Raw genomic sequence first — 15,623 nt, forward strand, 5'->3', positions numbered from 1 at the left:
TCCAGTTTTTAATTTTGTCCACTACAGATGCATACAGCAGTAATATTATTATTAAAGCTCAATACAGCTTCAAATATACAGCATTTTATCTCAAAGGTCATTAAAACTCAATATAAAATAATTCAACCTCGTTATTACTCGAAAAATCATTTCAAAAAGAGCGCTGCCTTTTAACACTTTAACAGACAAAAATTTTTCGTAATTCGGACTTTTAACATATTGGAATAAGGTTAAAAATATAGTGGGAACCATATTCGTATGCCTTTTAAATTTAAAGCTATTTGAACGTGTCGATCGAACGCCTTTTTGAAAGCACCGCGAACATCGAAGTGGGAATTTTGTTCCCGCACCGCGAACGTCGAAGTGGGAATTTATTTCCCACCTCGTTTCTCGAATGCGTGAGCACAAACAATATTTTTCTTACCGACTGGTTGAGGTGGCTTCAATGCATTGGGTAAAGCAATTGGCAATTTGAATTTATTTGGGAAATGACTGTGGTAAAGGAAAATAGTCTTTGTATTACAGATACAAAATAATTGTAGAACGAATCTATACTGATATTATAAATGCGAAAGTAACTCTGTCTGTCTGTCTTGCTTTCACGCGTAAGCCACTGAAGTGATTTTGATGAAATTTGGCTTAGAGATAGTTTCAGTCCCGGGAAAGGACATAGGATAGTTTTTATCCCGGTTTTTGAAACAGGGACGCGCACGTAAAATTTTTCTGTGACAGACAAAATTCCATGCGCGCCCGCATGAAATTTTGTCTGTCACAGAAAAATTTACTAATATAGTATATTATAATTTTACTAGCTTTCCGCATGCAGCTTCGCCAAGCTGCATGCGGAAAGCTAGTAAAATTATATCATTGTCTAGTCGTCTACTGTGTGTTCGTTGTGTTCTTAAATTCTGAGAGGGAATAGTCTCTGGGACTTCACGAGCCCGTGGGACCTTGCAATGAAGATGCATTGGTCAAAACACCTTTTGGACAGGCAATTCATAATTTAACTGTCGATAAAACTGCTGCTTTGAAAGCTCTGAGTGACTAAGAGTTTATGTTGCGTATAATATTTTTTATCATTAACTTAATAACACCTGCTTAATAAGTTTATGAAACAATTTAAAATATCTGTTTCGAATAGCTCACGTATGTAACAATGACATGTTAAAACTAAAATTATACATATAGAAGTTTTTATCAATTATGTGGTATGTAGGTAATTTCTTTTCTTTTGAGATACAAAAAAAGTTGCTTTAAGCACAAAATCAGCTTCGAATGAAGCCCAAGCGAAATAAATGTCTGATTTCGGTGCCCCATCATAATTTTTAACTACTAATTAATTAAAAATAATTATTAATTGTTATTGTACCTACAAGAGATACAACTCACTGAAAGTCTAACAGACAGAGTTACTGATAACCTTTGGCACAATACGAGTACGAAGCCCCAAAACGGGCAAAATCACTTCTAATATCTCATTTTTCTCTGAAAGAATTCAGATATTTCCCATCAATTCAATAACGGAATGAAATCAATAACTGGCCAGATAACTTTCATATTTAAATATCTCAACCCATTTCACTCCATCTTGATTAAATACAGAAATCTTTTCGAGTCCAAAGGGAATTCCTTCGGGTTTGTTTATGAAGGACCATTGTTGTTATGATAGTTGGAATCGTTATGGATTGAAATATGTATCTAACTAGTATCTGAAGTACCTAAATAGTACGTCTTTTATTGTAAAGACTACAAAAAAAAGTTATAAAACCTACCTACTTACTTCTTTGTTTATTTAATATTTTATCAAGAGAAGTAATCGGCCTTTTATCTGAAAAACTGATTACAACATGTAGCTAAATATTTTATTTACCGAGTCCGTACTTTTGAAATGTGTTCACACGGTTCCAGAAGCTCCATAAGTTCCAGAAAACGTTTATGTACATTGTCACTTACCTAGTAAAGATAACGAAAAACAAAACGCCCAAATACTAATCTTTTTACTTACTTTAAAATACCACATTTTAACTACTTTATGTCATACTTGTTCAAAATCACTTTTGAAAAGCTGCTTACCGATTTATTAGCTTTTCTTTTAAATATTTAGGGAGTTAAAAGCATGGACACAATAAACCTTTTAAACTAATACAATATTGTAAACAATAAGCCTTATCTACAAAAATAGATAACAAATAACAACACGTTAAGTTAATCCTTTACTATTTTACAATACCCAAACAAATCGATTAGTAGTTAACGACCACCTAAACCAGCGATAATTATTGAGCAGATTTTAAAATGACCACTTTAACCCTTTTTAGCGATTATTCGCAGCCAAGACCTTTTTAACACCACGTGACCACCATTAGTTTTTTTATAAGTCACTAAAAAGGCTGGGTACCTACTAGGCTTCTATTAGGAATTTTAACTTTAAGGCTAGTTTTTTAATTTTATAATATTTATGAAATATTGTTAATTTTTTTGAGAAATAATAAAATATTAGCCTATAAATGCTAACGCCAATACAATACCTACATGAAGTGTAGTGTGTAACGGTACTTCTAGAATTAAATAAATGATAGAATAAATAACTTGTAGAATTGAATACTTTATGATAAAAATAAATATTAAAAAAACCCAACATACTCGTAGTAATGTTCAGTGATGAGTTTGGTAAAGATATGGGCCAATTGATTAATAATAATTACTTGGGACAAATTGTAATCAACCATTGTTTACCGGGTGCTTCCTATTTTGAAATAATGCGAAAAATAACAAATAATTCATTTTCAAGAAATACCACATTAGTCATTTTAATGGGAAATAGGTGTGATGTAGGCAAAAAAGACCTACTAAACATTTTTGATAGCCTATGCTTACTTAATGTAGATAAAATAATTTTGTTCACATTCCCCTACAATAGAAGCTTGCCACAGGAGGAAAATAATTTAAGATATAAATTAAACTTGACATTGAATACATTGACATAATAATGCAAATGCCATATAATTGACATAAACAATTATTTAAAAAATAAATTTATATTGACAACAGACAAGTACTATCTGAATAAATATTGTAAAAGACTAATAGCAAATTCGCTATCATATTGTATTAAACATTTGTCCATTAATTTGGCTAACCAAACTGCTTTTATTGAGCAGAACATGGATGTTTGACCCGACGACGTATCAAAGGCGTTTGACAAAGTTACATCTTTTGGAATCCCTGTTGGCTTATGCAAATGGATCTCCGATTTTCATGTTGGACGATCAATAAGAGTAGTCCTCGATGGCTACACTTCAAGTCAGCAACCGATTAACGCTGGCGTCCCTCAGGGATCAGTGCTGTCTTCAACACTATTTCTACTGCACATCAACGATATGCTCAAACCCGGTACCTTTGGGTACGCAGATGACACAACAGTCACAGCCAAATATCTATCCATGGCAAAAGCCAGCAAGCGTGAGGTCAAGTCTTGTCGTGAGTGCCTTATTAAACGCTTAAATTTGGCTATTCAGGATGTCTCTGATTGGGGCGATGCCAATCTGTTCCAATGTAACGTGTCCAAAACACAAGTCCATTTCGTATGGCTGCAATATTCCGAGGTGTGCATGTTAAAATCACCGATCGACTTAAATTTTTGGGCATTGAAATGTCCAACAAGTTGAACTTTGGCAAGTACATCGAATCCTTAGCGAAAACTGCTGACAAAAACTTGGTATCCTCTCGAGAGCAATGCAGTATTTCTCCAAGAAACAAAGGCTGCAGTTATAATACAAAGCACATTTTGGCATTGAAATATTTGGCTGCTTTGGATTCGGTGGAAAGGCATGATATAAGCTGGTTTTCAGAATAGATAAACATGCGGTCAGTGTTCAATGTATTAATTGATAACTAACAAGATAATTACTTAAGCTTTCTTGAAAATCTAGAAGATTAGAGACCAGACCAAGGCGACCTAGAGTATTTCAAGTGCGTCGTAATTATTACGAAGAATATAGATGAGGAAGCATTTACAATTAGATTCCGTTTGTCAAAACCTTCTGCACTGAAAATACTACAACTGATAAAAAATAAAAGTGCTTTCTAAAAGCCTACTTGCAAAAATAAAATGAGTTTTTATGAATTTTATTTTTTTCTTAGAGCTCCAGGGAAAGTTTAGGCCATAAGTAGGTTTAGATAACAATACATCAAAACTAAAATATCACACAAAAAATCAAGTGTACTTAAGTTCCACTTTTGAAACGCCGCACAATCAGCTTCCTTAAAAATATTTAGGTAGTACAATACTTGAAGACATTGTCAACCGTTATCTATAGTCTGGTCCGGGAGCACGTAGAATATTGTCCAATGACCCCAAGCTACCCATCCTTATCGCTCGCGCTTAATTATGTTGCTGTCACGCTCGCACACTCACTGCGGGCGCCCGTCGCACAGTCGTAGATAACAAATAACAACACGTTAAAATAATCCTTTACAATTTTACAATACCCAAACAAAACAATTAGTAAACTACCACCTGAATCATAACAATTTCTAGATAATGTGCGATTTAAAGTGACCACTTAAACCCTTTTTAGAGATAATGACCTTTACAATTTTCCAGGTAATGTGTAACAACAATACTGGGCTAATCTTTTTTTGTAGATATTTGTTCTCAGCCAAGACCTTTTTAACACCACGTGACCACCATTAGTGTTTTAGAAGTATCTACTTGGCTTCTATTAAGAATTTACGTTTATAAAGCATACATAGAAACAATGAAATATTCGACAATTTTAATTTTATATGTTTCTGAAGTAGTTTAATGTGAATTATTCTTTTTAATATTTTGCGAAATAAAAAAAGTTTATGAATGATAGTGCAATATATTCAAGGACACGCTTTTATTTTTGAATAAATAGTTTTATACTTGTAGTTTCTTTTTATTCACTGCTCGATGTGGTTCATCGGCCTGGCGTTCGAGCAGCACAATGTCTCCGTGGACTTGACATATGACATTATGTCGTTCACGAAAACATTGTGCTACCAGGCCGATAGGAGCAACGTGTCGCGAGTCGGCAGGACGATTGAGGTGAGCTACATTACATTTACTTTAATAACATTATCTTTGTTTGTCACCTGTCAACCGCTTTGCAATGGAGGGAAGTCGAACCTTAACTTCGAACGATTAATTTCGTTGCTGATCTAATGACAGTTTAACTTTCCCCCGGGACAAACTTGACCTTCATTGGTTGGGTTTTTATTGGCGGTCAAGCTGTAGATCCTGGCTACACAGGAGTTGCAGCGGTGGGAACGAGAGGTGGAAATAGTCCCGTTTAATAACATTATGTATGTGAAGCGGTGTGCTGAGCACCTACAATATCTACAACAAACAAGGAACCCCAAATAAAAGTGTTGAGGGAAAGGGCGAGAGACATGATCCTGGTCTTAAGCGACCTCGACAGACCAGACAGAGATTCTTGAAATGGTTATTTCAAATAGTCATTTTCCATTTCCTTCAAATGCTTTTTAATTGTTCCAGGCCCGTTACGTTCGCCGCAAAGAGCTCCGGCAGTACCTTTGCGAGTCGCTTCTGGAAGGCGCATTGGCAGCAGGCGACAAGCGACGCCGTGCCACACGCGATGCGCCATCCAAGAAGCGACGAGTAGAGGAAGCTGACGGAGCTTGAGGCGTCGGATGGCCTCCGACTGCCGACTCCTGACCAGTCGTGTGTCGTCGTCTCCGTGTAAGCGTCGAGACTCCGCCACGACGGATCGAAGTGCGAAACTATGACGCACGTTCTCCGAAAGAGAACCGGTTAGTAAAAGTTCTATTATTTTTAAACGTTTTGAAAGTTCTTTAAATTTCCTCTGTTACTACTCAAGTCTGGGTGTCACTATGTATAATAATACAAGTAGTATATCCTTTAAACTAGCACTCATTCCATATTATATTGCTTACTTTGGGGCTAGATGGCACTCTGTGAAATTGTTCAAAGATATTTATTAATATCCTCCTCCTCCACCAATTTAACCACAGATTCATTGTTTGTTGCAGATCCGAAGCTTTATCTGAAGCTATGTCTCATCGCATTCAACGCCCGTCAACAATTCAACGAAAGGAAAGAAGCAACGAGCATCGGGACAAGCCAAACGAGCTTGACAATAAAAACGCCTGTGATTATAAAAATTTGTACCATTTTGAATATTTATATGGAAGCACCAAGCACCAAAAATTGTAATAGGCAAATTATATCTTTGTAACTATCTAGTTGATGCTATCCATAATATTGTCTCTAATTTAAAACATGTCAAAAATAAATTTATTATTTCATACTCAATAAAGTGTTTTCTATTATGCCTACCACCATTTAAACACTAAGCACACTCAACATGAACACAGAAACACAAAACCAACAGAATAACTATCACTTAAAATTCAATAAGCAAGAAGAATCATTTAGCACAAATTTCGTTTCAATAATACTTTTACATAAATTGACCCTACTGCTTCAGGACTTGATCTTGGCCAGTGCTGTCACAGAAGCAAGAATTTGGGAATGATTATCGACAGAAACCCTTTTGAAAGCCATAATAGGTACTAATAAATATTTGAATACACCAGAAATTGTTTATACCATTTAAAGCTACATCAGTTGAGACCCTAACTACAAAAATCCTGCTGGATCTCAAATCGTACCGCCAATTACCCAAACCAATGGAAAGAGCTGATACAGTTCAGCTCAAGCCGATTTGACAACGGCAAGACTAGAAAAGCTCTCGATAGCGATACTTTATGCCTTTCGGAGTCCGCTGATGAATGTGACAAAGTATCAATGACTGTTCTTCTCGAGCATAATCCATTGATTCGATCTATCAATGATGATGATGATGATTCGATGTATACTTAACTACAGGGCATTATCAAGAATGACGGACAGATAGAAGACTCAACGTAGATTTTTAAACGACAAGCTACAAAATGCTTTTGCACAGTTTGACAGAATCATCTGAACTATCTACATAATATTATTCGAAAATAATATTATGTAGATAGTTAAATATTTTATTTATTGAGCCTGGTTACATTTGAAATGTGTATTCAATAATTTTATTTCACCAAAAGTAATAATGCGGAACCTAAGATAACTTTCATTTCTACACAGTTCCAGAATCTCCTAGTAAGGCCTGATTTTTCAATCGTTGGATAACTTTTAACTGAACAATAAGTTTGGCATATTGACAGTCTCAGTATGGGAAATATGTCAAAATCACATATTTATTCTTCAGTTAAAAGTTATTTGATGATTGAAAAACCGGCCATAAAAATAATAAGCAATCCCAAATAAGTACTAATCTTTTTAACTACTTAAAATACTTTTTAACTATTTTATATTGTCATTATTTTTTATAAACAATCGCTTTTGAAAAGCTGCATACCGATTTATTAGCTTTTCTTTTAAATATTTAGGGAGTTAAGCATAGACAATAAACCTTTTAAACTAATACAATATTGTAAACAATAAGCCTTATCTACAAAAATAGATAACAAATAACAACACGTTAAGTTAATCCTTTACTATTTTACAATACCCAAACAAATCGATTAGTAGTTAACGACCACCTAAACCAGCGATAATTACCTGCACAATATCTCGATAATGTGTGACTAATACAGATACACTACCTGACCAATTACTGAGCTAATCTTTTTGCAGATTTTAAAATGACCACTTTAACCCTTTTTAGCGATTATTCGCAGCCAAGACCTTTTTAACACCACGTGACCACCATTAGTTTTTTTTGAAAGTCACTAAAAAGGCTGGGTACCTACTAGGCTTCTATTAGGAATTTTAACTTTAAGGCTAGTTTTTTAATTTTATAATGTTTATGAAATATTGTAAATTTTTTTGAGAAACAATTAAAATATTAGCCTATAAATGCTAACGCCAATACAATGCATGAAGTNAATGCAATATCATGTAAGCATTATCATGTAATAGTAGCTTCTAACTACAGTTAATTGAAAGTTTTGTTTGTAAGTGTTACTTGCTTATATTTATTTTAGAATGCCATAATATGCTTGATAAATAAATAAAATAAATTTTACGATATTTTTACAAACTTGTATCTTGTAAAAAGTAGCATAGGAGAAGAACTTGGTTGCGTTAAGTCTAATAAATGACCCTAGATACTTCAGTCGTGTTGTATATCATATTTTATATTGTTTTGTCTTCACTTTCATCTCCACCAGATATTGCTAAAATACAATTTCTCAGCGTAAAACACCGTTACTGGCACTTGCTTATAGACATAAAACAAACTTTTTCAAAGTAAAACATTTATAGTGGCAGTTACGGCTAGAAGATACTTTAATTTTCCGACGTAAAAATAGGTAAGTGCCACCTACTTATAATAGTAACTTTAATTTTCCCTAGTGAAACAACGCAACTACCAGATTCCTACAGTTAATTGATTAATTTGCCGTTGGTATAATGTTGAGTGAAATAAATTAGGTAAGAAACCATAATAATACCTATTTCCTTCATAAATTACGCATCAATTCACTCGATCTGCGCAAATGAAAGTGGCAGTTGCGGGGCTGGGCGCGCGGGGTTAAGCGTGAGGTCCAACGTAAAATTTCGTAACTCCCACTAATGCAATTTTACTGCGGAAATCGTTCTAATTTTGTAGTTGCGGGATTTGTTTTTTGAAGTTTTAAGGTTCAATTTGAATAAAAACTGTATGTTTTTTGAACTGAGCCGTAACTGTTGGGTCCTCTGAAGGTTTTGCAAACAAAAACGGCAAATCACGGAACTGGTAGATACTGAAATGTACGTAGGGACCATATCCTTTACTATTTTACAATACCCAAACAAAACATTAGTAAACTACCACCTGAATCAGTGATAATAATTACCTTTACAATTTATAGATAAGTGTGATTTAAAATGACCGCTTAAACCCTTTTTAGCGTTAATGACCTTTACAATTTCCAGGTAATGGTGTAACAACAATACTGGGCTAATCTTTTTTTTGTAGATAATTTTGTTCTCAGCCAAGACCTTTTTAACACCACGTGACCACCATTAGTGTTTTAGAAGTATCTACTTGGCTTCTATTAAGAATTTACGTTTTTAAAGCATTACATAGAAACAATGAAATATTCGACAATTTTAATTTTGTTTCTGAAGTAGTTTAATGTGAATTATTCTTTTTAATATTTTTCGAAATAAAAAAAAGTCTATGAATTACAATGCAATATATTTAAGGACACACTTTTATTTTTGAATAAATAGTTTTATACTTGTAGTTACTTCTTATTTTAGTTTCAAGTTTTCTTTTGTTTTCTGTTTATTCATTAAAATTCCTTAACCATTTATCGGTATAAACTCTTTATTCGGCAGTGGGAATATAGTTACCACCATTGCGAACTTTATTTCAGTTAAAAAATAACGAAGGACTTGTTATGCCCGTTAAAGGCTTCAAGTCATACTTATAAATATGAATCACATAGTGGCGTCTAAATTATTTATTTATTTAACTGGGCGATTGTCTCCTGGATCCCAAAGAAGAGATTAACTATTTTAGCAAGGTTTTATAGATTTTGATGATGATGAGTAAAAATGAAACAACACTTAGTTACTAATAAATAATTTAAATTTACAGTATTGGCTTATTGTAGAAGTTGAAGAAGTAAGTTCGTCCATAAGTAAGCTCACGGACACAACAACAAAACGGCAACAAAAAAAGTTGAATAGGTAAGTATATTATTAAAGTTTCTGTATTTTATACCATGAATTATAAAAATAATCATCATAATTTAATATGCTCATTAAAGCTAGATATCCTAGCATTATAATATTAATAGCTTTAATAATGCCAGGATAATATTAATATCTATCCGAAAGCAAACGTAAGAATGTGTTTATTCGCTACGAAGTGTTGTTTTAGTCTGTCATTTACTACAATAAACATTTTACAATGGTAAAAAAATAATAAGTAAAAGCATAGCTTTAATGTTATACTCGTCCAATCATTAATGACTATAATTAAAGGGTTATATCATAATAAGTCATCATTAATTGCCCTCATTAGCTCCAGATGCCCGTGTTGGGTATATAAGGACATTAGACCAACCCTTTCCACCATTCTTCCTTCAATCCTTGAAGCGAAAGGTGCTATTAGTCGTTTTCTATTATCGTTTTGATAATCCTAACCCATTTCTAATCATGTAAGTATTTCTTTTAAATAATTCACGTGGTAAAAAATATTAGGTCTCGAATCATACCTTCCCCCACCCTTTCTTACCGGGCGGGCGGACCACGTGACTTTACGCATAAAAGCTCGGAGCGCATCCCTTCTCGTCAGTCTGCATTCTGCCTTCGAAGGGATAAGACGTGCCAATAAATTGTGTCCAGTGTTATAGTAGTGAGCTTGTGCTTTTGTGATTTTCATCATGTATGTATTTTAATTTCTCTGTTTAAATATTTATTAAAGTGTTTTTTAATGTATTTTTAATAGAGAAATCTCTTGTAGTGTTATTAACCCTTTTCTTGGCATTGTGCATTTAAAGATACGTTGACCAAAACAAAAATATGGGGGATAAACAAAAAACTATTTTCAAATGTTTTTTAAATATAACGGTAGCCCAAATACTACAGATTGTGTTAAACAGTATAGAATCACTACAGACTGCACAGATTAAACAGTAATATGCAAAATGTCAGACCGTTGACAGGCGTCTACGCACCGGCTGATAATTTTGATTAATTTTGGTGTTTTTTTAAAAGAATATTGGTAATTAATTGTAGTAATATGGATAGTAAATAAATATTTTTTGATGATAGTGCTGTTTTTTCCATTCCAAAACTTGTATAATTATTCTATACGATGCGTATTGTCCGAATGTATCTCGAAATGCACATTGCCAGATACGTAATAATTTACTTTCAATTTTGAATGTATCCTTAAAGACACATTGCCAGGTTCTCGTTGAATTTATTTTATTATTTTTTTCGTAGATTTTATCGCATAAAAAAGGAATTATTATATCAGTTAGTAATATTTATACCTGTAAATTATATGCCGATGTGAGTTTTAATTAATGTAATAAAGAATCGTTGTTTTTTGAACAACTTAGTGCTGCAGCAACAAAATCAGGCGTACAAATCCCGGTTCTGCTTCCAAAATCCAGAACCAGGTCGAAAGTCAGTAGCAGTGTCACTTCAGCTGATGAATTAGAAACCACGCTTAGCCTCCTGATTCTCTTGGGTGGTTATCTTTCTACTCCAACCAGCCCAGATCACCCCAAAAAGCGAGCAGCCTGTCCAGGCTGCTGCATGCTTCTGGTTATAAAGCTGGTGATTGAACAATTTTAGCCAGTTCGACTGCTGCATAGTTTCCCTGAGAGTTCCAGAGATCCATTTCCGCTATCTTGCGTTTCCACTGTAAGTTGGATATCTAATTATCTTCAATCAAAGACGTGAACACAGTTCGGTACCAGTTGGCATCAATACCCCTCGTATTTCTTTAATGGTCTTGCAAGATTCCCATGTGTTCTGTCTACATTTGCATCTCCTGGATGGTAAGAGTGGTCTGAGGTTCAGGAGGTACTCCAACGACGCTGATGGAGTGGTTTTCATACATCCAAATGCAGCTATACTTGTAAGGCGTTCCAGACTTTGAAGTGGTTTTTTTACTTTGTTTTCAGTTTTTTGTAAAATATATTCATTTTTTATTTGTCAAATAAGGAACAGCTTAAGGTTTTATAGTAATTTTCATTTAAATAACTAATTTCTACTAACAAATAAACCATGTTTTAATTTACTACAAAGCTGGCAATGTGCACTTAAAGATACATACTATATTTCCAAAACTATATACCTAAGATTTTTTTCCGTATTTTTACATGATTTTTATACGTCCTAAATCCAATATTTATAGTGTAAATCACAAATATTAACCAAAACCGTCGTTGCCAAGTATAGGGTTAAAATTAAAATGTGATTTAACAGAAAAATCAGTTGTAGTGTTATTATTAATTTCTGTGAAGATTTTAATAGTTATTTGGTGGTTTATTTGGTTTGTTTTTTTTGTTCCAGGAACTCGTCGAACTGGAAAGCGTACCGTTTGGCCAACCAGCAGGCGTCCGCTAGCGACAAGAGCGGTCGGCCAAACGGGCAGCGGACCGGTCCGCACTCCACCCGCCACCAGGGCCCAAGGACTCAGAACCAACGGGTTCTGAGGGCTCTGGGCATGACCTCCGCCATTTCTTCAGCCGGTAAGCAAAAAATCCTCCAATATCCTATGACTTTGTCACCATTTCTAAGCGTTTACTCTGATTTATTCTGACTGCAAGGGGCACACTGGAAACCAGTGGCCTTCTTCACTTTCTACTTCTTTCTATATAACAACCAATTTATTCTTTCACACAGATCCGAAGCCAGTGGACTTCGTGAAGACCAACGAGCTGAAGGAATGTCTCGTGACATTCAACGTGTTCGAGCCCGAAGCAGAGACCTTCCATCGCATGGAGGTGCTCGGGTCTCTGAACCGTCTGGCGAAGCAGTGGCTCCAAGAGGAGCTGCTGCGAAGGAACGTGCCAACGAATGTCGACGAGACTGGTGGAGGAAACATCTTCACCTTCGGCTCCTATCGCCTCGGGGTACGTAGTCTTTCCTATATCAACTCAGTAGATACCTGACCAAATCTCCCCTTGAATTACTGAGCTAATCTTTTTGCAGATTTTAAAATGACCACTTTAACCCTTTTTAGCGATTATTCGCAGCCAAGACCTTTTTAACACCACGTGACCACCATTAGTTTTTTTTGAAAGTCACTAAAAAGGCTGGGTACCTACTAGGCTTCTATTAGGAATTTTAACTTTAAGGCTAGTTTTTTAATTTTATAATGTTTATGAAATATTGTAAATTTTTTTGAGAAACAATTAAAATATTAGCCTATAAATGCTAACGCCAATACAATGCATGAAGTGTAGTGTGTACCGGTACTTCTAGAATTGAATAAATGATAGAATAAATAACTTGTAGAATTGAATACTTTATGATAAAAATAAATATTAAAAAAACCTAACATAGTAATGTTCAGTGATGAGTTTGGTAAAGATATGGGCCAATTGATTAATAATAATTACTTGGGACAAATTGTAATCAACCATTGTTTACCGGGTGCTTCCTATTTTGAAATTATGCGAAAAATAGCAAATAATTCATTTTCAAGAAATACCACATTAGTCATTTTAATGGGAAATAGGTGTGATGTAGGCAAAAAAGACCTACTAAACATTTTTGATAGCCTATGCTTACTTATGTAGATAAAATAATTTTGTTCACATTCCCCTACAATAGAAGCTTGCCACAGGAGGAAAATAATTTAAGATATAAATTAAACTTGACATTGAATACATTGACATAATAATGCAAATGCCATATAATTGACATAAACAATTATTTGAAAAATAAATTTATATTGACAACAGATAAATACTATCTGAATAAATATTGTAAAGGACTAATAGCAAATTCGCTATCATATTGTATTAAACATTTAGCCATTAATTTGGCTAACCAAACTGCTTTTATTGAGCAGAACATGGATGTCTGACCCGACGACGTATCAAAGGAGTTTGACAAAGTCTGGCACGGCAGCCTAATAAACAAGCTTCCATCTTTGGGAATCCCTGTTGGCTTATGCAAATGGATCTCCGATTTTCTTGTTGGACGATCAATAAGAGTAGTCCTCGATGGCTACACTTCAAGTCAGCAACCGATTAACACTGGCGTCCCTCAGGGATCGGTGCTGTCTTCAACACTATTTCTACTACACATCAACGATATGCTCAAAGCCGGTACCTTTGGGTACGAAGATGACACAACAGTCACAGCCAAATATCTATCCATGGCAAAAGCCAGCAAGCGTGAGGTCAAGTCTTGTCGTGAGTGCCTTATTAAACGCTTAAATTTGGCTCTTCAGGATAACTCTGATTGGGGCGATGCCAATCTGTTCCAATTTAACGTGTCCAAAACACAAGTCCATTTCGTATGACTCCAATATTCCGAGGTGTGCATGTTAAAATCATGGATCGACTTCAACTTTTGGGCATTGAAATATCCTGCAAGTTGAACTTTGGCGAGTACATCGAATCCTTAGCGAAAACTGCTGGCAAAAACTTGGTATCCTCTCGAAAGCAAGGCAGTACTTCTCCAAGAAACAAAGGCTGAAGTTATAAAAAGCACATTTTGGCATTGAAACATTTGGCTGCTTTGGATTCGGTGGAAAGGCATCGCATGATTTTCGCTAGTTTTCAGAATAGTTAAACATGCGCTCAGTGTTTAATTTATTAATTGATAACTAACGAGATCACTACTTAAGAATTCTTGAAAATCTAGTATATTAAAGACCAGACCAAGGCGACCTAGAGTATTTCAAGTGCGTCGTAATTATTACGAAGAATATAGATGAGGAAGCATTTAAAATAAGATTCAGTTTGTCAAAACATTCTGCACTGAACATACTACAACTGATAGAAAATAAAAGTGCTTTCTAAAAGACTACTTGCAAAAATAAATGATTTATTCTTTTCTCATAAGTTCCAGGGAAAGTTTAGACCATAAGTAGGTTAAGATAACAATACATCAAAATGAAAATATCACACAAAAAATCAAGTGTACTTAAGTTCCACTTTAGAAACGCCGCACAATTAGTTTCCTTAAAAATATTTAGGTAGTACTACCTGAAGACCATGTCAACCGTATCTACAAAAATACTCGTAGATAACAAATAACAACACGTTAAGATAATCCTTTACTATTTTACAATACCCAAACAAAACATTAGTAAACTACCACCTGAATCAGTGATAATTACCTTTACAATTTATAGATAAGTGTGATTTAAAATGACCGCTTAAACCCTTTTTAGCGTTAATGACCTTTACAATTTCCAGGTAATGGTGTAACAACAATACTGGGCTAATTTTTTTTTGCAGATAATTTTGTTCTCAGCCAAGACCTTTTTAACCCCACGTGACCACTATTAGTGTTTTAGAAGTATCTTCTAGGCTTCTATTAAGAATTTACGTTTTTAAACCATTACATAGAAACAAAGAAATATTCGACGATTTTAATTTTGTTTCTGAAGTAGTTTAATGTGAATTATTCTTTTTAATATATTGCGAAATTAAAAAAAGTCTATGAATGATAATGCAATATATTCAAGGACAGGCTTTTATTTTTGAATAAATAGTTTTATACTTGTAGTTTTCTTTTAGTTTCAAGTTTTCTTTTGTTTTCTGTTTATTCATTAAAATTCCTTAACCATTTATCGGTATTTTAACTCATTATTCGGCAGTAGGAATACAGTTACCACTATTGTGAGCTTTATTTCAGTCCAAAAATAATGAAGAAATGCCCATTAAAGGCTTCAAGTCATAATAAAATATTCTTCACATAGTGGCGACTAAATTATTTATTTATTTAACTAGGCGAATGTCTGCTGGACCCCAAAGAAGAGATTAAAACCATTTAGCAAAGTAGGTATTTATAAATTTTGATGATGATGAGTAAAAATGAAACAACACTTAGTTACTAATAAATAATTTAAATTTACAGTATTGGCTTA

General features: G+C 34.2%; 2 protein-coding genes across 3 annotated transcripts; both read left to right on the plus strand.

Annotated features, from left to right (window-relative positions):
• The first annotated feature begins 4,936 nt into the window (after positions 1-4,936).
• On the plus strand, positions 4,937-6,130 carry LOC114363079 (poly(A) polymerase gamma-like). Its single transcript, XM_028318689.1, has 3 exons — positions 4,937-5,074; positions 5,525-5,799; positions 6,040-6,130. The coding sequence occupies exons 1-2, from the start codon at positions 4,940-4,942 to the stop codon at positions 5,669-5,671; spliced, it is 282 nt and encodes a 93-aa protein (XP_028174490.1). The 5' UTR covers positions 4,937-4,939; the 3' UTR covers positions 5,672-5,799; positions 6,040-6,130.
• Positions 6,131-9,944: 3,814 nt separating this feature from the next.
• Positions 9,945-12,692, plus strand: LOC114363081 (poly(A) polymerase type 3-like). 2 transcript variants are annotated; one of them, XM_028318700.1, is made up of 3 exons: positions 9,945-10,215; positions 12,086-12,264; positions 12,419-12,692. In XM_028318700.1, coding segments are annotated over exons 1-3 (450 nt in total). In that variant the 5' UTR covers positions 9,945-10,213; the 3' UTR covers positions 12,688-12,692. The 2 variants fall into 2 exon arrangements, with proteins under 2 accessions (XP_028174501.1, XP_028174502.1); XM_028318701.1 differs by lacking the exon at positions 9,945-10,215 and adding an exon at positions 10,358-10,442.
• The last annotated feature ends 2,931 nt before the right edge of the window (positions 12,693-15,623 follow it).

The sequence above is a fragment of the Ostrinia furnacalis genome, unplaced genomic scaffold (genome assembly GCF_004193835.3).
Source record: "Ostrinia furnacalis isolate ACB-3 unplaced genomic scaffold, ASM419383v2 OfSCF6997, whole genome shotgun sequence".
In the NCBI taxonomy this organism is placed as follows: domain Eukaryota; kingdom Metazoa; phylum Arthropoda; class Insecta; order Lepidoptera; family Crambidae; genus Ostrinia; species Ostrinia furnacalis.